Below are 26537 nucleotides of genomic sequence, written 5' to 3'. Positions count from 1 at the left end.
AGCATGTGCATGTTTCATTGTAAACCAGGCCAACTCTTTTCTAGATCATCTTAAAAACAAGAGAAATTTTAAAAGGCATCTAATGAAATTCCACATTCACTCGATATAAATAAAAACACTTAGTAATCTCGAAATAAAAGACAGCTTCCTCAACTTGATGACGTGATATGTCTCAGAAGCCAATAGAAAGTATTAAACTTAATGTTGAAACATTAGAAGGGTTGCCACTAAAAACAGAACAAGACAATGACGCCTGTCATCACTGCTACTATTCAGCATCGTCCTGGAGCTAACAGCCAAGTAACAGGTATAAAAGCAATGGAAAGGAAGAGCCAGCACTGTCACTATTTTCTAGACATCATGATTGTCTTCTTAGAAAAGGCAAGAGAAAAAAATTATTAGAACTATTATAAGAGTTTAAAATATAAGGTGAGTAACCTTCTGAAATCAAGAGCTTTCTATTTTCTACCACCACTACTAATAATGTTAATAATAATAGCCGAAACAACAACTAATACTACTGAGAACTTACAAATTGCTTAACCTATATTATTAACTCATTTAATTCTCACAATAACCCTATGGGGTTGATTATATTATCATTCTCATTTTAAGAACTGATGATTGAAGCACAGACAGACAGGCAATCTGTGGAAGAAGTTCACAAGTTAGGATGTGGCAGTACTGGTACTCAAAGCTAGGAAGTCTGCTTCGGAGCATGCATTCAAAAAGATTATTGTAATACCTCTATATATCAGGTATAACCATTTAAAAATATAATAAAAATGGACCTCGTTCATAATAGCAACAATACCTAGCAATCAAAGTAAAAAAGTAAGACCTACGTGAAAAAAATTGTAAAATGTTAATGTGTGACTGCAGCAGATGGTGTCAGTGCATCACCCATAGCCCGTGGCTCGCTCAGGAGCGAAGGGGTGAAAAGGAGCTGTGTGTAAGAAATCATCAATTACCTATTATATTTTCCCCCAGCTCCAGTCCAGGAGAAGGATTTGTTAAAATCAGCTGAAATGCTTCATCTCCTTCTGGAATGTCATCATCAAGGATCATGATGTCAACATGTTTATACCTTTCTCCATTAGCAAAATGAAGAATCTGGTCAAAAAAGTAAAAGTAGCAGTATTATATTTAAATACACTCTGAGTTTTTTTTTAATGTTTGGAAATAAATACAATATACTTTTGAATGTGAACTAACCTATTTACAGGATTTTTCCCTTACTTTTTCATGATCTCTTTTTATTTAAATTGACAATATTAAGTTTAAAAAGTAGAAGTTGTGGAGGAAGAAAGGAAACATTTGACTAAGCAGTAAAAGGCACGAAGAGACAAGATAAAAAACATTTTCAAACACTACAGGTGTTTTGGTAAAGTAAAACAAAGAAACAGAAGAGTTAACATTTTCAAGAAGCGTAAGACACACTCTGGGAAGGTCATCTAATGATATAAATTGTTTAGTACAATAATGTGTGTTCTCCAGTATCAAATACTGCAATAAGATAGTAAATTAATAAGAAGTGGGTATCAAGTATTACAATAAAATAATGAATGAAGTAAAATACAGAAGAATCTTTAAAACAGTACTGAAAGTTTAATTTATACAATTTACCAAAATAGTGAAGAGAGCTATTCCATCATGTGGAAATCTTCTGCCCTAATTTACTATGGAATATACAGTAGTTTATTATTTCAAGATTAACTTATTTACAGGGCCTAAATCACTATAATTCTCAATGAGTTCACCATTGGGGTAAAGACGTAATCCAGCCCCAGCTGTGCTTCCAAATTCTGGGCATACACAAACAAGGAAACGTGGCCAAGAGTCCCTTTGCTCCTCTGGGCTACCAACGTTAAACTTCTTTGGGTTTCGTTAACTTCAAATCTATAATAAAGAGAATACATTCATTTTTCCTTATAAGCTTTTATTCAGTAGATAGTAGAGAATCTGAAACTCAGAAAAGGGCTCTTATGCAGCCTTTGGTTTACCTGCTCAGTTGCCACTCAATTATGCCTCGAGCACCATCATTGGCATCAATAATAATTTGTGCAGTCAAGCCTTCTGAATCTGAAAAAGCATAGAAACATATCTTTAAATAAATGTAAGTAGTTAAAAACAGAAATATTTGATATAGAATTTAAAGACCTTTGGTATTATATAATTCCTAATATAGAGGTATTGCCAACATTACTCAAAAGATGTTTAAGAAAATAAGACATAAATGCTTATAATATATGAATGAGGAAACTTTTGCTAACAAGAACCACTGACTGACAGAAATCTAATCAACTGAGAACAGTATAAAATAAGCAACTGAAGTTACAGTTAATTTCTATTATTTTAATCCATTTCAAGAGGAAAGGAAAATGGGGAGAGTTGCAAGGAGTAGAAAGAGGAGGGGAAAAATGGGAAGAGAAAGGCAGGACGTGCTGCAGAGAAAAATACAGGTGTGAAAAAGAGACAGAGAGATACAGGGATACAAACAGAAGTTGAGAAGGTAGGAAAGATGGGGGAAGGTTAGGTGGAATAAAGACTAAGCTTAGAGTAAATTTCTCTTATCCCTTTTTATTCTGTATTCTGTCCACCAAGCTCAGTATGTTACCAATATCCATTATTCAGTCTTGAAATAGTAACTAACCCTGTTACTGTTTTGTTCCGTTATTTAATATGTTCATCCTTTATCTTTTAAATTTCAGAAGGTCTACCTTACTCTCGGATACGTTATGACAGCTGTCGGGGTGAAGAATGGGTAAGGAGAGTGGAATTCTCTCTGAGTGAAGGGATCAACAATGTTGAAGAAAGAATATAATATCAGGATTTGTGCCCATCAAGCTAGAAGCTACAGAGCACAAGCCCAGCCTCACCAGTTCCTAGCTGTGTGACTTCGGTATGGTACTTAGCTCAGCTCCCCCATCTATAAAATGGGCAAACATAAGGAATAATGGTACTAATATACAAAGCACTTGAAACAGGAGCATTAGAAAGCACTTATCAAAAGTTAAACTATTCAAATTACCTCTGAGTATAAGGAAATATGATGTACTCTGTCAGTTTTCTTAGTGTGAACAATAATTAACTTGTAATAACTGCTTGATGTAAACAGCCTAGTTGTTGGAATCGTATATTTCTTTTGCATAAAAATGGAAGTTTTCCAAGTAACAATGTAATAATATGTTAAAAACTGATTATTCCCTTTTGCTATTTTCAAAGTTGTCATACTGAGCCTCAGAAGTGAGTGAGGAACTCCAATTCTTCACGCCCCTGCTCTGGGCCCCTTTAACTCAGACTAATTTTCCCTCTGCCCAGAGCACCTTCTAACCCAGGGGTCCCCAACCCCCAGGCCACAGACTAGTAGCAGTCCGTGGCCTGTTAGGAACCAGGCCACACAGCAGGAAGTGAGCGGCAGGCAGGTAAGCGAGCGAAGCTTCATCTGTATTTACAGCCGCTCCCCGTCACTCGCGTTACCGCCTGAGCTCCACCATCTCTCAGATCAGCAGCGGCATTAGATTCTCATAGGAGCACAAGCCCTACTATAAACTGCGCATGTGAGGGATCTAGGTTGCACGCTCCTTGTGAGAATCTAATGCCTGATGATCCGAGGTGGAGCTGAGGCAGTGATGTTAGCGCCGGGGAGCAGCTGCAAATACAGATTATCCTTAGCAGAGAGGTCTAACTGCACAGAGACCATAATAAATCAATTGCTTGCAGACTCTTATCAAAACCCTATCAGTTAAAGAAGATGTGGCACATATATACAATGGAATATTACTCAGCCATAAAAAGAAACAAAATTGAGTTATTTGTAGTGAGGTGGATGGACCTAGAGACTGTCATACAGAGTGAAGTAAGTCAGAAAGAGAAAAACAAATACCGTATGCTAACATATATATATGGAATCTAAAAAAAAAAAAAAAAAAAAGTGGTTCTGAAGAACCTTGGGGCAGGACAGGAATAAAGACTCAGATGTAGAGAATGGACTTGAGGACACGGGGAGGGGGAAGGCTAAGTTGGGACGAAGTGAGAGAGTGGCATGGACATATATACACTACCAAATGTAAAATAGATAGCTAGTGGGAAGCAGCCTCATACACAGGGAGATCAGCTCGGTGCTTTGTGACCACCTAGAGGGGTGGGATAGGGAGGGTGGGAGGGAGACGCAAGAGGGAGGAGAGATGGGGATATATGTATATGTATAGCTGATCCACCGCGTTATAAAGCAGAAACTAACACACCATCGTAAAGCAATTATACTCCAATAAAGATGTTAAAAAAAAAACAAAAACCCTATCAGTGAGTGGCAAGTGAAACAAGCTCAGGGCTTCCACTGATTCTGCATTATGGTGAGTTGTATAATTATTTCATTATGTATTACAATGTAATAATAATAGAAATAAAGTGCACAATAAACGTAATACGCTTGAATCATCCCAAAACCATCCCCACCCCCACCCTGGTCCTTGGAAAAATTATCTTCCACAAAACCGGTCCCTGTTGCCAAAAAGGTTGGGGACCGCTGTTCTAACCAAGGGATGGGGAGCAGGCTATTTCAGGGCAACTCACCACCAACCCCCACTAGGCCGTCACACCTAAAACTTTCAGACAAAATTTCCAATATCAAATGTCCAAATCGTAAGCAAGAGTTTGTGTTTTAGTAATAGGAATATATCTTTTTAAAGTAATCTACATAAAGTTGTACTAAGGTTCAAGTTTTACCTTTCAGTCTGTAATGAATTAACTGAGTCTTTTCTAAAGCATGAAAAGAAAGAGATAAAAAGTCAAAAAAGAAGCAGAGAACACAGCAAACACTCTACTTAAACTAAGAGAAAATAAAAACATCTGATAGTTTGGAGATCTAATGAAAATAGCAAATTAAATTTTAAAAGGAAAATGCCTTCATAAGAACTAATTCTATTTTGAAGATTACAAATTTGGTTATAAAATAATTGTAATGTTTAAAAAGCATCACACAATTTTTAAATGTCTTTATGCTGTCCAATGTACAAAGCTACAATATATGATGGTCTTTAAATTTAAATAAATCTAAAAGCTCACATATTTACACATATAGCTGAGATTAGCAAACTTCACAGTGATCACTTCTGATTAAAAAATGAAGAAACTTTACTTCGTTTGCAGTGAGTAAACAGAAACAAACAAAAAAGCCCATCATACCTAGTCTAGGAGGAAATGAAGTTAAAGGAGCCATGATAAGTTCCACATAAGTTAAATTCACGAGGAAATATTCTTCTAGTTCTGGTACATCGTCCTGCAAAAATTACAGCCATTAAATTATCTATAATTATGCTCTCAAATTAATTACCTTGCAAGCTGTTTTTAAAAATTATCTTTTAAATATAAATATTTAAATAGTATACAGAAAATATAAAATGCAAACAGAGTAGAAAAGATTTAAATCAGAAAAAATAAACATGTCTTGGCAATGAGTTTTTTGGATTTAACACTAAAAGCAAAAGCAATAAAAGCAAAAATAAACAAGTGGGACTATATCAAACTGAAAAGCTTCTGCACAGCAAAAGAAAACATCAACAAAAGAAAAGGCGACCTATGGAATGGGAGAAAATATTTGCAAATCATACATATCCAAAATATATCTAAAAAGTCATACAACTCAATAGCAAAACAACAAATAATCTGATTTAAAATGAAGAGGGACAGCATATAAATTTTTCCAAGGAGGAAATACAAACGGCCAACCTGTACATTAAAAGGTGCTCAACATCACTAATCATCATAGAAATGCAAGTCAAAACCACAATGAGACATCGCCTTACACTTATTAGAATGGCTATTATCAAAAAGACAAGAGGTAAGTGTTGGTGAGAATGTGGAAAAAGAGGAACCCTCACACTGTTGGTGGGAATGCAAATTGGTGCAGCCACTGTGCAAAACAATATGAAGGTTCCTCAGAAACTTAAAAATAGAACTACCAGCAATCCCACACCCGGGTATTTATCCAAAGGAAATGAAAACAGAATAGTGAAGCGGTATCTGCACTCCCATGTTCACTGCAGCATTATTCACGGCAGCAAAGTTATGGAAACAACCCAAGTGTCTGTCAACAGATGAATGGATAAGATGTGGTATACATATAAAACGAAATATTATTCAGCCACAAGAAAGAAGGAAATCCTTCCATTTTTGACAACATGGATGGACCCTGAGGGCATCATGCTAAGGGAAATAAGCCAGACAGAGGAAGACATACTGCATGGTATAACTCACGTGTGGAATCTAAAAAAAAAGTCATACTCGTTAAAACAGAGCGTAGAAAACTGGTTGCCAGTGGCTGGGCTGGGGTTGCAGGTTGAATAGGGAGGGATTGGTAAAAGAGTACAAACTCAGCTATAAGATGAGTAAGGTTTGAGGATCTAAGGTAAAACATGGTGACTATAGTTGAGAACACTGTACTGTATAATTGAAATTTGCTGGGAGAATAGAACTTAAATGTTCTCACACACAAAAAAAGATAAATACATGAGGTGATGGATGTGTTAATTAACCAGATGTGGGGAATTCTTTCACAATGCAAACATATATCAAATCAACAGAATATACACTTCAAATATCTTATAATTTTATATATTTTTTAGATTCTACATAAGTTTATCATACAGTACTAGTTAATTATACTTCAATAAAGCTGAAATTTTTAAAGAAACAGGGCTTCCCTGGTGGCGCAGTGGTTGAGAATCTGCCTGCCAATGCAGGGGACACGGGTTCGAGCCCTGGTCTGGGAAGATCCCACATGCCGCGGAGCAACTAGGCCCGTGAGCCACAACTACTGAGCCTGCACGTCTGGAGCTTGTGCTCCGCAACAAGAGAGGCCGCGACAGTGAGAGGCCCGCGCACCGCGACGAAGAGTGGCCCCCACTCGCCGCAACTAGAGAAAGCTCACGCACAGAAACAAAGACCCAACACAGCCAAAATTAAATAAATAAATAAATAAATAAATAAATAAATTTTAAAAATTAAAAATAATAATAATAATGTGTATGGAGTACCTGGCCTAGAGAGAGTCCCTACAAAGTGATAGATATTTATGATGGTTAATTTTAATACAATATTACTATTAATCACTAATAAGGCAGTTGCTCAAAACATGAGGACGAGCAAAACCCACATCAGTAGTAACCAGACAGCCAACAATATTGTGACATAGAAACCCAATGTATATATATGAATATATAATATCAGTACATACACCTCTCTCTTCATTGTATTTAATGGAGATATGTTGGCATGTGAAAAAATAAGAAAATGAAGGTCACAGTTTCTATCTTCTGTAATACAGGGGACCAATGTGAGTTACAGAATCAGCGATGTAAAAGGGACTGTCCCCCACCTACCCGCACTGTTCCCCACCTCCATGCAACAACTCTCCCCTATCATGCCCTAGGCTAGCTTATTTCTGTAAATACAGGCTTGCAGTCTCTTAATCTTGTGCTACTCTGAGAACAGAAACGACTGCAAAAACCTGGGGAGAAAAAAGGAAACTTTGAAACCTTGTGTTCATAAAACAAGACTGTAAACCAAACCTCTGAAGGTGGCTATATATTTTCTGCTTTAGAAACTAATGTATCTAAGGAATAATCCATTTATTTTTATTCAATTACATTAATAGATTATATATTTGGAAGAAGACTTATCTCAAAGTTTTATCAAATCTTGTGTTGTATGTCACGTACTGAAATAATATTACCCTTCATCTTACGGCTTTAGAGTTCTCATACTACCATATTAGGTCACAGTGCCACAGTAATCAACAAAATAAGAATTACTGATTTCAGAGGGTAGATGGTTTACAGTACTTATAATTTTGTAAAAGTAAAGAGCCTCTGAGAAAATTAAAACTTTAAAAAATAGAACCCCAAAATACATAGTAACTGAAAATTATTTTTCTAAGGCAATATTCATTCTCTCTCTTTCTCCCTTCCCTTACCCCTCCACCCCACACACCATGTCCTACCCTCTCCACATGTACTATTTTCATAAACTTCTTGGAAATGAATTTAGGTAGTTGAAACACTAAGTCCCAAAACAACACGAGATTTCCCAACATGAAAAATCATTTAAAACATAATTTCAGTCAGAAATGACTACTTTAAGTCTGACCATAATCACATTTTATACCATCAGCCTCTAGTGAGTTTCTCACTATCTCTAATTTAACCGGTCCTAACAACTAAGTCGCTGACCTACATGGCTTTGCTGGTCCAATGAATCCCTTGGAGTAATCAAAATGCTCCTTTGGAATCTCTTAGGCCAAAGACATCTTAAACGGGACTGCCCTAAGGAAATTTTCTTTATCACAAGTTGCTTCTGTGATAAAATATACAACAACAGACCAGCCTATCTAGACAAGAACAGAATCCCCTGTGTGATTTGAAAAAAAAAAAAAAAAAAAGTCACAAAAAGAAATAAGCTGATTTAAAGACACCAGAACATTTAATCAACTTCTACTTTTTATCTGGTTATTCGCGTTTAATACAGTAATAGCAAAATAAGCGTTTTACCTCAAGTATAGTAATGTTGATGGCTGCTGCTGTTGTCCCTTCTTCTAAAATCAGAAAGCCAATTACTGGGACAAAGTCAACATTTGGCTCAGCTAGGTTTCCTTCTGTTTGGTTCTTTAGACTCAACATTCCAGGAACTGTGGTATATGTGACATTAATGGCTCCTAATTGAATTGGATGGGAAGCGATTTTAAAATTATTTAGAGTTAAAAAATAGTATCTCATTATGAGCTTGCTGACTTTCCTAAAAGCTCGTCAGTAGCTGTATTATTGGCCCCAATTCCTCACCCCTTCCTCTGTTCTTGGCCTTTACCATGTAATGGCTCAGTGATGGGCACTGTGGGCAAGGCATCCCTGCCTACCTCTAGACTTTTGAGTTTGACTGTGTGACTTATTTTGGCTACTAGTACAAGGTAAAAGTGATGGTGTGCTAGTTCTGAGCCTAGACCTTACGGCGTCTGGCATGTCTTTGCTTGCCTTCTTGTGCCTGTACTGATGCCAGGAGAAGAATGAGAGACACATGGAATACAGCCACCCCAGCCAAGCCCAGGCTCAGTTAGTGCACCCACGGCTGGCCCATTACCATATGCTGCTAAGAGTTTATGATTGTTTGTTGCACAGCATTCTGTGACACTAGGTAAGTTCCTTTAATCTTTCAAAAATAAAGAAGTTATAAAGTCCTGTCCTGAATTAAGAAATATTCATTGTTTTCCTGTCCCTGATTTATTCTAGCAATGGCTTTCATCCACCCTAGTAGAACATTAAAAAAGCACCTGCCTGGAAACTCCATTCATTCTAGAGTAACACAAACCTAGAGATCCATATTCTCTGTTGATGAAAAGCTGAATTGTCATGTTAGCCTCCTGTAGCAAAACAAATCTTGATGAAAGAGCAAAATTTAACACTCCATGTGGTTCATCACTGGCTTCTACGGTCAGAACAGCTGCATATCCTTGAGCATCAAGCAGAGCAGTTCCTGCTGGTGGAACTCCTAAGAAAGTCAGGGACCACAAGAAATCTAACAGTGACTTGACCTTAACCTCTAAATACTTAAAATATAACCCCACCTTCTGAAACATATTAAAGTAACCAGAAAGTGGTTACTTTCACTTCTCTAACAGAAATCTTCAGGCTAACAAACAGGAGTTACCTTTTAGTTTTTTTTCTTCTTAGATAGCAAATTTTTTTTTTTTTTTTTTTTTTGGCTCGACCTATTATTGTCATTACGTGCTATACTGGTCATCTGAATTACAGAAATTGATTAGAAACTGAGGAAAATACCCAGATAACTTGCCCAAATCAGTAAATCTAATTTATCCATAAAACTGATTCAGAATCCAAATTGGTCAGCTTAGTATAAAATTAATTTCATTAAATTCTACCTTTGGAAATATATTTTATCCCATAGGAAATATTTAGCAAAATTTTTAGAGGTTTTAACTGAATCCATAAAGATAAGTATTTTCATTCTGAGCTGATTCTTTTGGATCTAAATTGTTATGGGGCAGACGATATTTAAATAACATTTTTAAAATCGCTATGCATCGAACTGTTAAATATAGAGACAGCAACTATTATTTTTTTCTGAAAAGAATAATACACCAGAAAAATAATTTAATTAAATTCTGCATTACCTTGTGTCCTGACATCATACAGAATGACCTGGTACACTTCTTTCTCCTCAGGAATATTGTCATCCAACAGATGCACAGATATTGTTTTATTCAATGACCCCTATGTCAAACAGAAAGAAATTCATCCCTCTACTGTCACTGAGCACAAACTATCTCCCGCTTTTACTGGCCTTATAAATTGTGCATCCAACTATATTTTCACTTAAACAAAGTGTTCTGTGGCTTAAAAAATAAATTAAATAAAAAACCACTGACTCATAAGAAAACAGGCTTAAAGTAGATAGGGAACAACTGTGGAAGATTTTGAGTGCTGAGCTCATGAATATAGATCTTATCTAGTGAGCAATGTAGCCCTATTGAAAATTCCAGACAAAGCAATAAGTTGGAGAGATTTCTATGGCAGTGGTTAATGGGAAAAACTGGAGTATGGAAAAGAAGACCAGTGTTATAGGGAAACCAGTTATTAGAAGTCAAATATAGTCCTCAAGGCAGAAGGTTATAGGGGTTAGGCTTAATATTGAGGGAGTGGAAATGAAGAGAAAAAGAATTAAACAATTTACCAAATAAGAATTCATATCAAGTGAGCGTGGAGAAGAGAAGACGAAGAGAAACAATAAAGTAGTGTTAACTTTCTACCCAAGAACTGCTTTCTTATAGTTATTTTCCACCATCATCTTCTTTCAAACTGTCAGCAAGAGCCTTTAAATGTAACCTCAAAAATACTGTGTGAACAGAAGATAAAAAGACATTTGTTTCTCAGGCTATATTTGCTGTTTCATAGCAGTGAAACATTTAAGTTCCAAGTGCATTGAAAGTTCCAAGACAGTGAGGGGTAAGAGAAGAGGGACAAGCGGTACTCATCATCTTCAGAATGACACAGTTGACACCAACAGTGGGAGGGCAAGAAAGCAACAAGAGGGCTTGCCTCAAATACAAAGTCAACTTTTTCTGTTTCCTTAAAGGAGATCTACCTAGTACATATGGAAAAACAAACCCTCTCTTTAAGTCTTAGAAATTCTTTGAGTAATGTTCTTCCTTTAGGTTTCTAAGGAAGCAGCTCCCTCATGGATCTCTATTAATCTTTGTATTATGTAACCAGAGTTTTCCCATTTTCCTCACAAAACACAGTTACCTCCAGATATTGCAGTAAAGCTTTTCTTGGTGGTATTACCTCAGGAAAGAAGAGTTGTCCGGTAAAGTTAGCAAAATTGAGTTCTAGGTTTTGCCCAATAATTTTCCAGTTAACAGTAACATTTCCTCGACCAGGGGGTGTTCTCATCACATGGAATTGTAAAATTTCTCCTGCAGGTGAAATGTACAGATTGATGAATGTTTAATGTAAAATGAGCTTAACATTTGAAGTCAACAAAACCCAAATCCCAAACATGCAACTACTACAGTACCTTTTCCAAGAACATTACAAACCTGTTCTGTTTGCAATTTTCTAGAAGCTTTATACATGCTTATTGTTTATTAACACATTATTGCTTATCCCACTTCTAAATACTTCTATTTAGTAGAACTTCAGGAAGTTTAATATGTAAAAGTTACAAAAGCACACGTTAAAATGGAAAACACAAACTTTTATACACTCCAAAACATGCACCAGAACATAAATGTTCTGTAAATTAAAGAAAATAATTAAGTCCTCATGGTCAAAACTAGTAATAACACAAGTAAATTCTTCCTTCACTTCCCAAAAGGACAAAAATTCCTTACACTGGTATGCAATGTGATTTTACACAATGCATGCATAAAAATGCTTGCAAATACCTGAAAATCACATTTCTTGAAATTGTAACTTACATATACCATCAACGATTTTGTTTTATAAAAAGAAATACAAAGGAAAGGTGTCAAATCTGTATATCAACCTCTGTAACTTCACCGAAGTTACAGCTATCCTTCCTGGATAAATGAGGCATTTTAGATACTTTCCATTCCTGGCTTTTATCCTCATGTAATATTTTGTAAAATTGAAGAAAATCATAAAAGTCATTTCTTCTAAATTGCTGGAAGTGAAAAGTAAGCTCCTAGGGAGTACTGGTGATGGCCATGTGTCTTGCTGAAAATATGTTGAATTCAAAAGTTTTATGATGATGAACAGAAGTTAAGGTACATTAATGAAGTATATTACTAAAAACTAATAATTATTAAAAGATAAATGAATTCATGTTTAAAAGGCTTTAAAGAACACATCCTTACAGCATAGACATATAGTTGAAATCCATGCATATTCATTAAAAATATCACTTTTAGTTAGTTATCCAAATAAATACACACTTCTGACACTTTTAAATGAGAGTAGCAACAACACAGTAAAATACGAACACCCTTTCCAAATATGTTTTAACTACCACAGTTTTTTAAATTTTTAAAATAATAAAGTTAAATAATTATTTCTAATAGAAAGGTTTCTTAAAATATCATAAATTCATTAATTTAGAGATTATCTTATTTCAATTACTAAAAAACAAAATAAAATTTTCATACTAAATTTAAGCATACATAACTTTAATACATTTATTACATAAATTATTTTGGGACAGCAGAAAATATAAGAAAGCAAAAACAGGAAGACTTCTAAATAAAATTTCCTAAAACAGTTCAATGTTTAATGTATACATTTTAAAATGTTTCAATACAAAAAAAAATTTTTAATTGCTATCACAATAGCAGACTATGACTTGGATGGTTTTTTTTGAAACATAAAGGAAATGTTATTAGAAATCAGAGTGTCCAAAGGTTAGGATATAACTGAAAGAATGGGTACAATCAGCCATAATTGCCATGCAATTTAAAATTTTTATACTTATATAACTCCTATGAATAAAACACAGGCACTACAATGAAACCCTGGAGTCTCTCTATTGTATACCAGGCAGAATTTCTCAAGGGTTTATTACTGAATGCCAGAGAGAGAGAACCTTGGAGTTATTAAGCTCTTTCACCTACAGTGTTGTCTGGTGACCCAAATAAACAGGTATACAGAGTCATGGTTTTCAATTTTTTTTTAAATCACAAAACCTAGTAATATTTCAAAATGAAAATTATAGAAGTTTGAACAAGTGCTAAAAATGCAGTGGGAATACAAGTGGCAAAAAAATAATGTAGGTTAATGAAAATCCATGTTGAAGGGGAACCTGTAAATATCATAATAAAAAAATTATGATTGTAAGATGGTACATAGAGATTTGGGAATAAATACACCATTAAAGGCAAAACTAAAAATGAAATGCTAAGGAGAGGAAAAAGTAAAATCCTCCTACAAACTTATTACATGTAAAAATGCTCAGTCTAATACCACTTAATATCACCTTTGAAAATTTAATGTTACCATGCAAGAATTTAACTTGCAAGAAAATATTACAAGAACACAATTTGAAGCACAACACACACACAAATAAAAGGTAAACCAAGTATTCCTTAAACACATAATTTCATGAGCCTATTAAAAATCACGTCAACAGCATAAATAGTGTGAAGATTTTCCTAAGAATCAAAATAGATGTATTAACTGCCTCTTTAAGGCAGACTGCCAAGAATCAGGTCCATTTAAAATGCCTTCTAGGGATTTCCCTGGTGTTGCAGTGGTTAAGAATCCGCCTGCCAATGCAGGGGACAAGGGTTCGACCCCTAGTCCGGGAAGATCCCACATGCCACGGAGCAACTAAGCCCATGCGCCACAACTACTGAGCCTGCGCTCTAGAGCCCACGAGCCACAACTACTGAAGCCCACGCGCCTAGAGCCCGTGCTCCGCAACAAGAGAAGCCACCGCAGTGAGAAGCCCACACACCATAACAAAGAGTAGCCCCCACTCACCGCAACTGGAGAAAACCCACGCTCAGCAACGAAGACCCAACACAGCCAAAGATAAATAAATAAATAAATTTATTTATTTAAAAAAAAAAAAACCTTCTAGGAAGAATTACCAGAAAGCTACCTTCTACCTAGAGGAGGAGTCAAAGAACATAGGAAAAGGAAAAAATTAGAAACAAGTGCTCAGTCTTCTAAATACAAGGGAAGGACAGAAGATAGGTCCTAAAGAAGGAAGGTAAAATTTTCAGATAGCCAATATTTTACCACACTGCCTTCTAGTTTTTGCCCAGAATGAAGACCTAGAGAGGGCCCTCCCCTACTAAAGAGTCTGACTAATTCCTGGAAGATCATCTTGATATGCAATCTAGAGTCCACCAAAAATCGGTGATACATTTTAACTCTAAGCAGATCTAAGACCAAAAAAAAAAAAGGGATTTCCCTGGCGGTCCAGTGGTTAAGACTTCACACTTCCACTGCAGGGGGCATGGGTTCGATCCCTGGTCTGAGAACTAAGATCCTACATGCCATGTGGCACGGCCATAAAAGACCAAAAAAAAGGAAGATCTATCATATGGGTTCTAGACCTAGCCTAACACAAATAAGAAATATGAATATAAAATTCATTTTAATAACCCAGAGTATTTCGTGTATTTCTTCCTAAAACAAATCAGAATTGTTTTTACAAAGACAAACGTCAACTACAATGTGTATAAAAATAATGGAAAACTAAAATACAGGAAATATGTTTTAATAGATTCATGTATACGTGGTATACAGGAACCATCCAAACTGATTGTGCTCTACAATTAATAGAAAATGAGTTAAAACAATTACAGGGATACGAATAATATGCAACACAAACTGTCAATAAGAAAAAAAGTTGAGTGTTTCTAATATAGCAGTTCGATATATATTTTTAAAGAATCACATCTCTTGTTCAAATCTTTACCTAGAAAAAATACATGCTGTCTCTGAGAAAAGGAGAAATTTTAAATCCATTGAACATGACATGATTATGATGCTGCAGAGATGTGTGAAGTGAAACGTTTAACACAGATTTATAAAGAGCGCATTTATACATACTTTGCAACCACAGTAAAAATCTATTGTCCTATATTTCTAAAGTCTGCCCATTACGTTTGAAAGAAAGTAATATTTACCACTGGGCATCTGTCCAATTGCTTTAGGACAAAAATGTAGAAATAGGATTCTACAGAATTCAATACACTGTTAAACACTAAGGCAATTCCTCCCCATGAAATGAAAATGTATTCTAGAGCCAGAAGTTCAGCATTGTCCACATTTTAAATCTAATCACATAAATTAAACTCCAACACTAAGTCAAAAGCAATGTTAACATTGTCAAAAGCCTACATGGCATGATTTTCTTACCCCATTTCTTTAGCAGTTATCTTTAAAGAATCACAATGAAGTTTTCAGTTTTGTAAACATCTGCTTGATATACATTTCTCTAGGCAATTTTGCAGTAGTACAAAGAATACATGCACAAAATACTGAATTCTTGAGGTTAGACATAATGTTTTTGAAAAAAGAAAATTAATTTAGACTCTAGGAAAAGGTTTAGGAGGAAAGGGAAAGAAAAGTAAATTAAAAAAAATAGAAATTCCTCCCAATTTTTATTTAGAAAATGTAAAAATTCTAGAGAGTACTGATTAATGAAAGCAATTCATTGTTCTATTTCCTGTACCAAACTCATGCTCATAGATTGATATGATGAAGCAGATAGGATACGCTTTTGATAGATAAACCAATAACACACTTGGACCACGTGTTTTAATGACTAATCATTTTTCCTCTTTGCATCCCCTGCAGATATTTAGCTGTTGGAGACTAAAGAGACCATAATCTGGTTTTCAGGTGTTAAGTGCGTTCAGGTGAAAGAGAACACAGGTGCCAAGACCCTGCAGTTTCCCCAAGATGCAGTTTCCCCAGTTTCCTTGCTCAGCACAAGAGCCTGGGTTTCTTCAGAGCCTCCAACCCACCACCACTGTCACCACCCAGACTCCCGTAGGATGCATGTAATGACGCTAGCTCCTTTACAGTTAAAATGCCCTTCAAGTGATCCTGGACATCCAAATATTTTTGTATTCTTAAAAAAAAAAAATCCCATCATATTGCTGAAAATCACATACCTAGTCCAGCTCTGTGTCCTCCCTTAAATCTAATCCTTTCTGGTCCCTGAACTTATTTATATCCCCCATGCCACTAACACTTTTATTCTCTTCTTCTACATTACCTTCTTCTCTATATTTCTTCAACAAAACAAAGCAAGTCCAAAATACTCTACGCTTTAATCTGGTTTCTCCAATTTTTCTCCTTTCCTTGCTCTCAGAGCCAACAAACAGTATCCCCTAAGGCAGTGCTTCTCACCCTTAATGCAGTGAAGGACAAGGGTTTTGTTTTGTTTTAACAATTTTTTTTTTTTTTTTAGTTTTCTTTTATCTGAAAATATCTTTATTTCACTTTCATTCTTGACAAATGTTTTCACTAGTATAGAATTCTGGGTTGGCTTTTTTCTGCTTTGAGCACTTTTTTTTTTTTTTTTTGGCTGCGCTGGGTCTTTGTTGCTGTGTGCGGGCTTTCTCTAGTTGCAGTGAGCGGGGGCTACTCTTTGTTGCGGTGTGTAGGCTTCTCATTGTGGTGGCTTCTCTTGTTGCAGAGCATGGGCTCTAGGCGCATGGGCTTCTGTAGTTGTAGCACGTGAGCTCAGTAGTTGCAGTGTACGGGCTCTAGAGCGCAGGCTCAGTAGTTGTGGCGCACGGGATTAGTTGCCCCGCAGCATGTGGGATCTTCCCGGACCAGGGCTCAAATCTGTGTCCCCTGCATTGGCAGGTGGGTTCTTAACCACTGGACCACCAGGGAAGTCCCAGACAAGGGGTTTTTTTGTCTGTTTTTTGTTTTTTGTTTTGTTTTGTTTTCCTTGATCTATCATAAACTGACATTTTTGTAAAACACAATAAAATAAATGACTAGATAAGTTAAATGGCAAAAAGAACACACATACAAAATGTAAGCCCATAGATATCACAGCAAAATGAAATCGTTATAAAAGTCTCTAGAAAAGATTCTTTCAATTTTCAAACTTATCCTGTCACAAACCAAAAGCAAACACTTTGTGTGCAGACGTCAGCTTGAGGACAGTACCTTGAGGAACAATGCCCCCAAGGCTTCTACAGTCTTGTCTTTTGTTATCCTTAGTTATTTGCTTTCCATGCCAAGTTCTCCTTTAAAATTTCTCTGCAGTTACTACCGTTCCCTCTAGCCCATTTGGAAATCTAATCTCACTTGTTGCCCATGTTAGTACGAGACACGCTGGTTACTTTCTTCTGGTAACTAATGAAAACACATTCTTATTTTGGTCTCTTCCCACCTCTCTGGCAGAGCCTTCTTTCCCCTTTCCCCTTTGCCTTTTTTTTTTTTTTTTTTTTTAAGTAATTTATTTATTTATTTATTTATTTATTTATTTTTAATTTATAGCTGTGTTGGGTCTTCGTTTCTGTGCGAGGGCTTTCTCCAGTTGCGGCAAGCGGGGGCCACTCTTCATCGTGGTGCGCAGGCCTCTCACTATCGCGGCCTCTCTTGTTGCGGGGCACAGGCTCCAGACGCGCAGGCTCAGTAATTGTGGCTCACGGGCCCAGTTGCTCCGCGGCATGTGGGATCCTCCCAGACCAGGGCTCGAACCCGTGTCCCCCGCATCGGCAGGCAGATTCTCAACCACTGCGCCACCAGGGAAGCCTCCCCTTTGTCTTTTGCCTGTCCCAGCACCTTACCCTGGTGTCCCACATAGCTCCATCCTTGACAACTTGCTTTTCTTCCTCTATCCACTAAGATCTTAATTTTAGATCTTTAATTTTCCTGATTTCAACGATTATCTCTAAAAATCCAATTTCCACCCCTAGCTTAAGATAGAGTCAGATTCTCTCACCAAATTTCCTCCTCTCACATGGACACTGTTACTCAAATTCATTATTCTTCCAACTCAAATCTTGAAATATTTACCCGATGCTCCTGCATTGTCGGGTTCTGCAGTAGATGTAAGTTCAAGCAAAACAAGTTTCTTCTCACAAGGTGCCCTATAGCATAAGCTCTGGATTCAGACAACACTAGGTTTAAGCCCCACCATGAATAACTATGTGCTGGGTAATCCCTCTAACATTCGCAGTTTCCTTGTGTGAAAATCTGGTGTATATCGTCATACCCACTTCATAGCCCTGTTGTTAAAATTAAGTGAAATGATGGATGTAAAATGTCTGACATGCAGAAAACACTCAGTAAGTGTTATTGCTGTTGTCATTATTACTGAGATTAACTTCTCTTCCAGTGACTTTTTACTTGTATTATACTAGAAATAATTTTTCGAGAGTTGATGATCTGTCTTTAGATTGACTTATAGCAACTTGTTAGTTACTTTTACTCACTATTGCTATGACAACATGAGATTCTAAACCGCTAATAAAAGGAAAGAGTATTGGAAAATGGCTCAGATATTTTCATTAAGTTAAATAAACTTGCAAGTTGGGAGTACAGTAAGGTAAAAGGTGATGCACACTAAAATGCATTCAGTTTCCAGCACAGCCACTAACTCGCTATATGATTCTGCCCAGTCCCTTAATCTCTGTCTCAGTTTTCTCATCCATAAAGTCGAAGTCCAAATGCATAATCTATATCCTTTTCATTTCTTAACTCTTTTAGGTACAATTATTTTTTAATTTTAAACACAAATCATAGTGAAACAGACTATAAATACCAGTTTTATCTCAGACTTATTCAAAGACAAAAACACTGCTATAATGGTTTAAACAAAAAGTAGCCTATAAATGTAAACCCTATAAATGATGTACAATATTAAGATTCAAGGAAATTACTGTTTTTTTATGGGAAAAGAGGACATTGTATAATTTTTTTCTAGTTTGGCACTTTGTTCATAAAATATACAAACATATAAACATAAAATCCAGGCTAAAATATTCACTGATCAGAAACTGCTATTTTTTTTTGAACAGAGAGCCAATATTTCATCATTTAACATCAACAGCTACCACTGAGCACATACACACTATGTGCCCAGAACCATGCTAAGCACTTTACATTTATCCACTTAATCCTCATACAGAAACCTACAAAGGAAGTAGTATTTCCCTTCATTTAACAGATGAGAAAGCTGAGCATCCTAGGTTTGACCAATTTCATTAAAACCACACTAGTGGGGAGTGGCAAGCTAGAACACAATACCAATCTGCGAGGCTCCTAAATCTAGTTAAACAGTTCACTATACAGCCCTCTCCCAAATAAGCTCCATGTACATTAACATATCCAGCTGTACAAAATAATGAAAGAATTTTTAAAATGGGAAACTTTAAAAAACTAGACAAAAAATGACATCAATGGAAAAGAGAATGAATGTGCTCAACAAAAAAAGGAACCCACCTTCATGACCTATGACAGATCTGGAAGCAGTCTGAAAGCTAACAACTCCTGCCACATTGTCATTGGCCAAAATGTTCACTCTGACGGTGTCGGAACTGGGCAAAATTCTACTTCCGCCTTCGGTGTACACCAAGCTAACTATGATGCTTTCATCATCCTCTGGCTCAGAATCATCCAAAATGGTTAAAATGGCTATCTTTTTGGTTTCACCTATAAAGAATTAATGGAATAAAATCTAAGTAAGAAAATCATCAATAGAGAATTCACAAAGGTCCAAGATAACTTCCTTCAAAAAAAAAAGTTAAGTAAAAATACATGAGTGAATTATAACAGTTCAATACCATGAGCAGTATTAGTGCCACTATAAGCAAATGTTGTATGTTAGTCTGTTTACCCTTTCACCTATAAAACACTGTAAAAATTTCATTAATATGGGCAGATTGTGGAAGAGGACACTTTGAATTATGGAAAGTTAAAGGGTAGAATTATTTCAAGGAATCATGGTTTTACTTCCTGGTCTTTAGCCTAGAACCATGACCTAGCGAGGGGAAGAGGTTCTGAAGCATCTACTGTTTAGAAACAGTTCCCTCTGGAAAGTGGGGTCTCATTCTCATTTTGGCGTTACCATGAATGATTTTCAGGTAATCAAGCCAAAACTTCCCTGAAAGACCAGGAACACTTAGGGAATAGTGGTCAAAATGGGAAACAGAAAAGGATGGTAAATTCTGAGCAAGAGAACCCACCTAAATGGGATAAGTCTTCGGGGAGCCAGATGAGATGACAACATCAAATACTAGTCTCCAGGATTTGGGCAATAAGGGAAGGAGGAAGAAAAGGAATTCAAAGGGAAGCATAACAGCAACAAGGGCCAAGCAATCTACTTTGCAATTTGGTCTAGGACCCCACTAGTAGATAGGGCATCACTGAAAACCCCCAAACCCAACACTGCTTCTGCTGTTCACCTACAGTGTTCCCCATCTAATTCTTTGCCACTTTCTGGAAAGAGGTTGAAAGGGTGGGAAAAGGCAGGAGAAAGGAGAAAATGGATGTGAATGCATGTTCTCTCTCTCACAACCCTGGTATATTTTATCAATTCAGTGTCAAGATTGCCTCAAGACAGTATATATTATCTGAGAATCTAGGTTACCTATAAAATATAGTCCATGTTGTGTGATTCTACAGTTACAATTCAAGGTAATACTAATTTGTATAATGCCACTACTTTATATGATAACTTCTTTATTGTTACCAAAGCCACTAAAAAAATCTAACTTTAAATTTTCATCTCCACTCCCTCCTCAAATCTCATTATTTCCTTTGAAATAGGGAGAAATGTTACCAGTTACTAACCTGTGCACACACACAACCCCATGCATCAAGCAGATCATTATTCCATTGTTCCCAAAACCATTTACTAGGAAATAATCATTTTTGAGAAGTTTTATATTATTTTTAAAATTTACTCTTAAATATAATGCTTATTAGATGTTTCAAAAAGTATATAATCTATATGTATCATGACTCCTGACTACTGTTTCCAAAAAAGTATATGCATTAAAATTAAATGATAGAAGATGCAATGAATTGCTCTAAGATATGGAATTGTGAATAACATTTACTTCCTTCATTTTGTTGTATAACCTGAAGTTTTCATGAATAAATATTACTTTTCAATCAGAAAAACACTATGTTAAAAAACTATATGGAATTTATAATTGCCTAAATCAGGATTTAAATAATGATCTCAGTAAAGATATCGTTTTTCTACCCAAAGAAGACTACTTTAAATATATGAACTTTTGAAATTTTCAAATATAAATGATTCAACCAACCCTGGAAAAGAATCAGTGAATCTGACCCTAATTATAATTACTGTCCAAGTTCTCTGTAATTTCATTGTTCATGAAAATTTAAAATAGTGGTTCCATCCAAGTCTAAGAACAGTATTATAAGTTGATCTACCACTAGGCTTAATTTAATATGAATCAAGTCACCAAAGTTTATGCTATTTATACTTACAAATTATTTTCTTTGGAGGTTTATCCTGATTTGTCTAGAGCATATGAAAAAGCTTCCCAGTTAGTACCCATTTTCCTAGCTACCAATACTTCTTACCCACATTTGGTTGTAGCTACACGGCTCATTCTTGTAACTTCCCTTACAAAATTAAAAGTTGCTTTAGAGTTGTCTCTACACTTCCTTAAAGCCTCTGCTACCACACATAAAAGGGATAAAATTCTCACATTCCCTGAAAATCTTTTTTAATAAACTAAAAAGATACACATGTAGGGCCCTATGTCATGGGCCTACATATGTCATGTCAACCATTAACAAGCCAACTACTATTATTTCAAAACCATCATTCACTTTTACATATTAGCAAGTATGTATACAGTAAAAATTCATATGAACCTTGTCATAAAAACTGACTATAACGACTTTACCAGGGGGAACTGAAATCCATTTAGAACCATCACTCACCTTCAGCAAAAGTCAGAATTTCTCCAGCACCTACAAAATCTAAACCTTCAGTAGCTGTTCCACCAACAACACGCCATTCGACTGTCACCTGACCTAAGCTGCCCCCTGTCCTGTGGATCATCATCTCCACTGTGGTTTGGGGCTGCTCCTGAACTTCAACATATAAGCCATCTTCTGAGGTATTGGGACTAATACCGTAGATCACAAACACTCCAAAGGCATCACCATTTAATGCTATGACAACTGTAGAAGTATTTGGCTGTCCTATGGTTGGTTGGTTTTTAAAACTGGCTGTGATGTTCATAAGATGAACTTCAAGGAGAGAAATCAGGAAACTCTCATCCATCTCTGGGAAATCGTCGGGAAGAATAGAAACCGTGAGATTTGCAAATTCATCACCTTCCAGCATTACGGCCCATTGCCTTGTCACAGGCTCGTAGTCACTGCCAGCCACAGCCTGACCGCTAAAAAGAGACGCTACCCTGGTCATGTTTTTCTTGTAGGTCCAGAAGTCTGAGTTGTTAACAGTTGGGCTGATCCACGATGTCATCCAAAAACACTGGGGGCTTTCAGAAGCACCGAGAAAGGAAAACGCTGAGCACGCGTGTTCTTTGAGGCACAAAGTGGCACAGGTATACTGGGGTTCCCCCATTGCAGAGACATTCACCCAAGTTCTCCAAAGTGGGTCAGGCACCCCTTGAATTGGCGATTCATAGTAGGACAGTAAGTCTTGACTCTCCTCAACTGCAAGAGCCACTACATCAATATCGGAAGTACTGTAGAACAACAACAGCCGACCAAAGTGCCCTCCGCTAAAATGTGGAGTGACAATTAAAAGACAGGTTAAGCACTCAAAGCAATCTGTGGATTACATAATAGAGAAGAGAACGCTGATTGTGGTTTTCACTTTTTTTTTTTTTTAAGTGGATAAAGGACTAGCGCAAACACAACCATGTTTCTTAATTACATTTGTCTTTCGCATTGTGTTTTCTCATGTAAGGAAATCTGGCTCGTTTTCAATCAAATACTACTTATTTTTAACCAAGCTATGAAAATATCTTGCAAGATACGCAAATCATATCCATTTCAGAATTGTCAAAGACTTAGAAAATGAATCTTCATTACTAGCTTTCACTGAAACAAAGTAACAATGATACCAACATGAGTACATTTTAAGGAAATGTAACTACTTGCCACAAGACCAATTATTTTCTATTTCTGAAGGAGCTCAGTGAACCGGATGCTGCCTCACAAAAGAAATCCAGACAAAACAGAACCTGAAAGTCAACCACTTCATATGGCATCTGAATGTTCTTTAATTTAGAAGCCAGTTGTATGTAAGTTCTAATTCAAACACATCACCAATTAAAGCAATAAATGTCTGGGGCTAGAAAGCCCAATGACGTATAATCCATTTCACTAATAAAAGGTATGATAGATACAATGAGCTCTTTATATTAATAGGCATAATTCAATTAACAAATTATAACAACCTGTAAAATAATTTACATTCTATAAAAACTACCAAACTTTATTTGATTGTGTAAGAGATCCTTTCCCACCACCCCACAAGTCCCATCACCCTCCCCCGCCAGATACAAGTAGCCATCTCATATACCTTCTCCTGACAGTTATGTTAGCACAGGAACTTCTCTCCAGAGGCTCTTGAACACGATAAACCGACTGAACAAAGGCTACTGTACCATAAGGATTATCATTGGCAGGAATAATAATATTTGCCACTCGATCTAACCCAATAGTACCACCACCAGAGGCATCAGTTAGTTGCACTTGGATAACCTAAAAATACAGTGAAAACTTCCTTAACAGAATCCCGGTTCTGAAATTAGAATAAAAATGATGCAGGAAAAAAAAAATCAAAACTATCCATACAAGTACAAGAACAAAATGGAGTAAAATATAAATGGACTCAAAGAAACTCCTCCGTTACATTTACAATCCCAACACGTAACAGAACAATCCATCACCAACTTTTAACAATAGAGCATGATTGCACAGAAGAAATACAGGCTGTTTAAGTTCCTTAATATTCTGTTATACAATCTTGTGAATCAATTTTAAGATGCCTGTTTATGTTTACCACTTCAATAATATACTTTTAATCCCTATACCCTTTTTTTTTTTTTTTTTACTTAGGGAGAATACTGCATATGTGTTTTATGAATAGTTCATTTATTATGCTTTATTTCCCACATTCTCACAAATGAAAATTCTCTGATAAAATGTAAAACTAAAAACATATCATAAATTTAGAGAAATTTATGATAAGTTTTTAGGTTTTCATACCTAAATTTAGAGAAAAGGAAAGAGAAATGTTATATATGTATTAACTAATATCTAATACTTAAGAAGTGAGTAATGACAATTAGCACCCAAAAAGAAATTTTATGGACTTCCCTTCTACAAAAATTTGACACTATTAAAGAATAAATGCTATTAAATGTAATTTTATGAGCTCCAGCTTTTAATACTTGAATTTAATAAAATAAAATTATCTTCAGCCAATATATGTTAGTGATGAATCAATTTCCCCACTGAGACTCTATCTTTATTTGCCACCTTGCTTCTTCATAATGAAAAATAAACATCAGGCAGATAAATCTAGCATGGTATTTGTCACATAGTAAATCCTAAAGAATAAACGAATGAGTGGAAAATCAAAATCTACACTTAATTAAGACTGACTGGCTCACACTCAAGTCAAAAGGGAGTCTGAATACAAACAAAGAGTTTATATGAAACAATACAGCAAAACTTATGACAGACTATACATGTTTAATCATTTAACCAAAACGTAGGAAAATATTACATAACTGTACCAAAAAAATCTCATACTAGTAAACTAGTATGTGTACGAGACCTATTTTTAGAACACTGTTTTTTGTTATCTCTAAGGATCACTTTCACACTACCATATTTTGAACATTCTTGCAGAAATAATTTATCGGACACCTCTATAAATGTCACAATAACAGCCATCTGTTCTAGTCACTATAAGACAAGATATGTTTTACAGTGTCATTCTAGAGTAGCCATTCCTCTCACCTCTTCAATCTCCGGAACGTCGTCAGCCAGGACCTCTAACAACAAGGTTTGAATGGTTTCCCCAGGGGCAAAGGTCACATTACCTGAGACAACTCGCAGGTCGCCAGTAGCAAGCTGTCCATTAATGGTGGCAACCCACTGAACAGTAACATTGCCGAGTGTCCCAGAATTTCGAATTATTGGCAGGTTTACCTTCACTGAGTTAAACTCAGGTTCCTCTACAATAAATTTAGTAATCTGAAAACCTAAAGGGCAAAGCAGAGATAATTTCAAATACAAAGTGAAACTAAGTCAACGTAGAGCAAACCAACTGCCATCCTACAGTTGATTCTTTTTTTCCCCTAAGCAATCTAAGAAGCTAAACCCTACAAAATCAGAGAAACATGCTGTGATACAAACTGGTCAGGCCTGACAAATTTTCCAAATTATTTTTCATTATGATAGAAGCAGAAAGCATAAACTCAGATGTCCACAGAGGTCAGGAATATACCAGTCATAAGTGAAGTAGGTCTAGTGAGTTCGGGGGCTAACTGCAATGGGACAAGCCTGGCAGTTGCTATTTTTCTCCTAAGACTGATGCTATGAAGGAAAGGGCCTTGATGTCACCATATTTTTCTACTATAAAGATAGGCCAGAAATACAGATTTTTGTACAAATTTCTGTGAATTAAATTAGTTTTTTAAAGAATTGTCTAAACTTCACAAAACACATCTAGGAACGAAATCTGACCTAAAAGCCTAAAAGCGTATGATTTCCAGATTTATGCTGAGAGGTTGATTTCTAAACACTGCTAGGTTTACTAACCACTGCTAGTGAACATACATAGGTGCCCTACATATCAGTAATAGCAGGTTAAAAGGAAACAAGATCAAATCAATTCGGAGTCTCTAAAAATAAAGGAATGTATGAATCTATACAGACAAGTAAAAGAGAGACACAAACTAGTCTCATTACCAAATAATCCATAGGGGTCATCAGAGGCCTCAATAATAATGATCGCCTCTGTTAATGCCCCTAGTTTGGCTCCTCCTGTTGTCTCATTCAGCAGTTGCACAAGAAAAGATTCTTCCAGCTCAGGGTAGATGTCATTAATGATATATATTGGCACGGCTTTACTTGTTTCCCCTTCTAGCAAGACCACATCCGATGAAGCTATACTATAATCTTCACCTATAAAGACAAAAAGGAAAAATGCTAAGACCTATTCCAGTATATGATAATAAACATCCCATACTCTAGGGAAATACTATGACATATCACATTCCATGGACATACTCTGAAAGACTTTTTTGAGGATAGAGACTACATTTATTCTAAACAAGATTTACCTCTCTTGCAAGAAAAAAATGGGTTTCATACAACAAAATAATGAAAAAGACATCCGGGTTGTTCAAGTTCATTTCTTCATTTTTAGAAAGATGTATACATATGTGTTCTATTTGCCATATGCACATATAGATGATACAGATATAGACACAGACATATACATATGGATATGGATATGCACATGAACACAGAGAGTCATTCATTACTGCAAGA

At 36.0% G+C, this 26537-nt stretch overlaps 1 protein-coding gene across 1 annotated transcript in view; it reads right to left on the bottom strand.

The window, feature by feature from the left end:
- ADGRV1 (adhesion G protein-coupled receptor V1) overlaps positions 1-26537 on the bottom strand; it is a 566898-nt gene that overhangs the window by 426216 nt on the left and 114145 nt on the right. Inside the window, exons 31-43 of the mRNA XM_082378598.1 lie at positions 25953-26168; positions 24999-25243; positions 23551-23732; positions 21933-22744; positions 19452-19661; positions 11355-11485; positions 10184-10283; positions 9361-9540; positions 8550-8713; positions 5188-5281; positions 2004-2082; positions 1761-1899; positions 972-1113 (exon numbers count right to left, since the gene is read on the bottom strand). Of these exons, the coding sequence (XP_082234724.1) occupies positions 972-1113; positions 1761-1899; positions 2004-2082; positions 5188-5281; positions 8550-8713; positions 9361-9540; positions 10184-10283; positions 11355-11485; positions 19452-19661; positions 21933-22744; positions 23551-23732; positions 24999-25243; positions 25953-26168 (2694 nt within the window). The remainder of the gene's footprint in view (positions 1-971; positions 1114-1760; positions 1900-2003; positions 2083-5187; positions 5282-8549; positions 8714-9360; positions 9541-10183; positions 10284-11354; positions 11486-19451; positions 19662-21932; positions 22745-23550; positions 23733-24998; positions 25244-25952; positions 26169-26537) is intronic.

Source organism: Balaenoptera borealis (assembly GCF_965194805.1).
Source record: "Balaenoptera borealis genome assembly, chromosome: 2".
Lineage (NCBI taxonomy): Eukaryota > Metazoa > Chordata > Mammalia > Artiodactyla > Balaenopteridae > Balaenoptera > Balaenoptera borealis.
The sequence above is the reverse complement of the archived record's forward strand: the minus strand, read 5'-3'. Positions and strand labels throughout refer to the sequence as shown.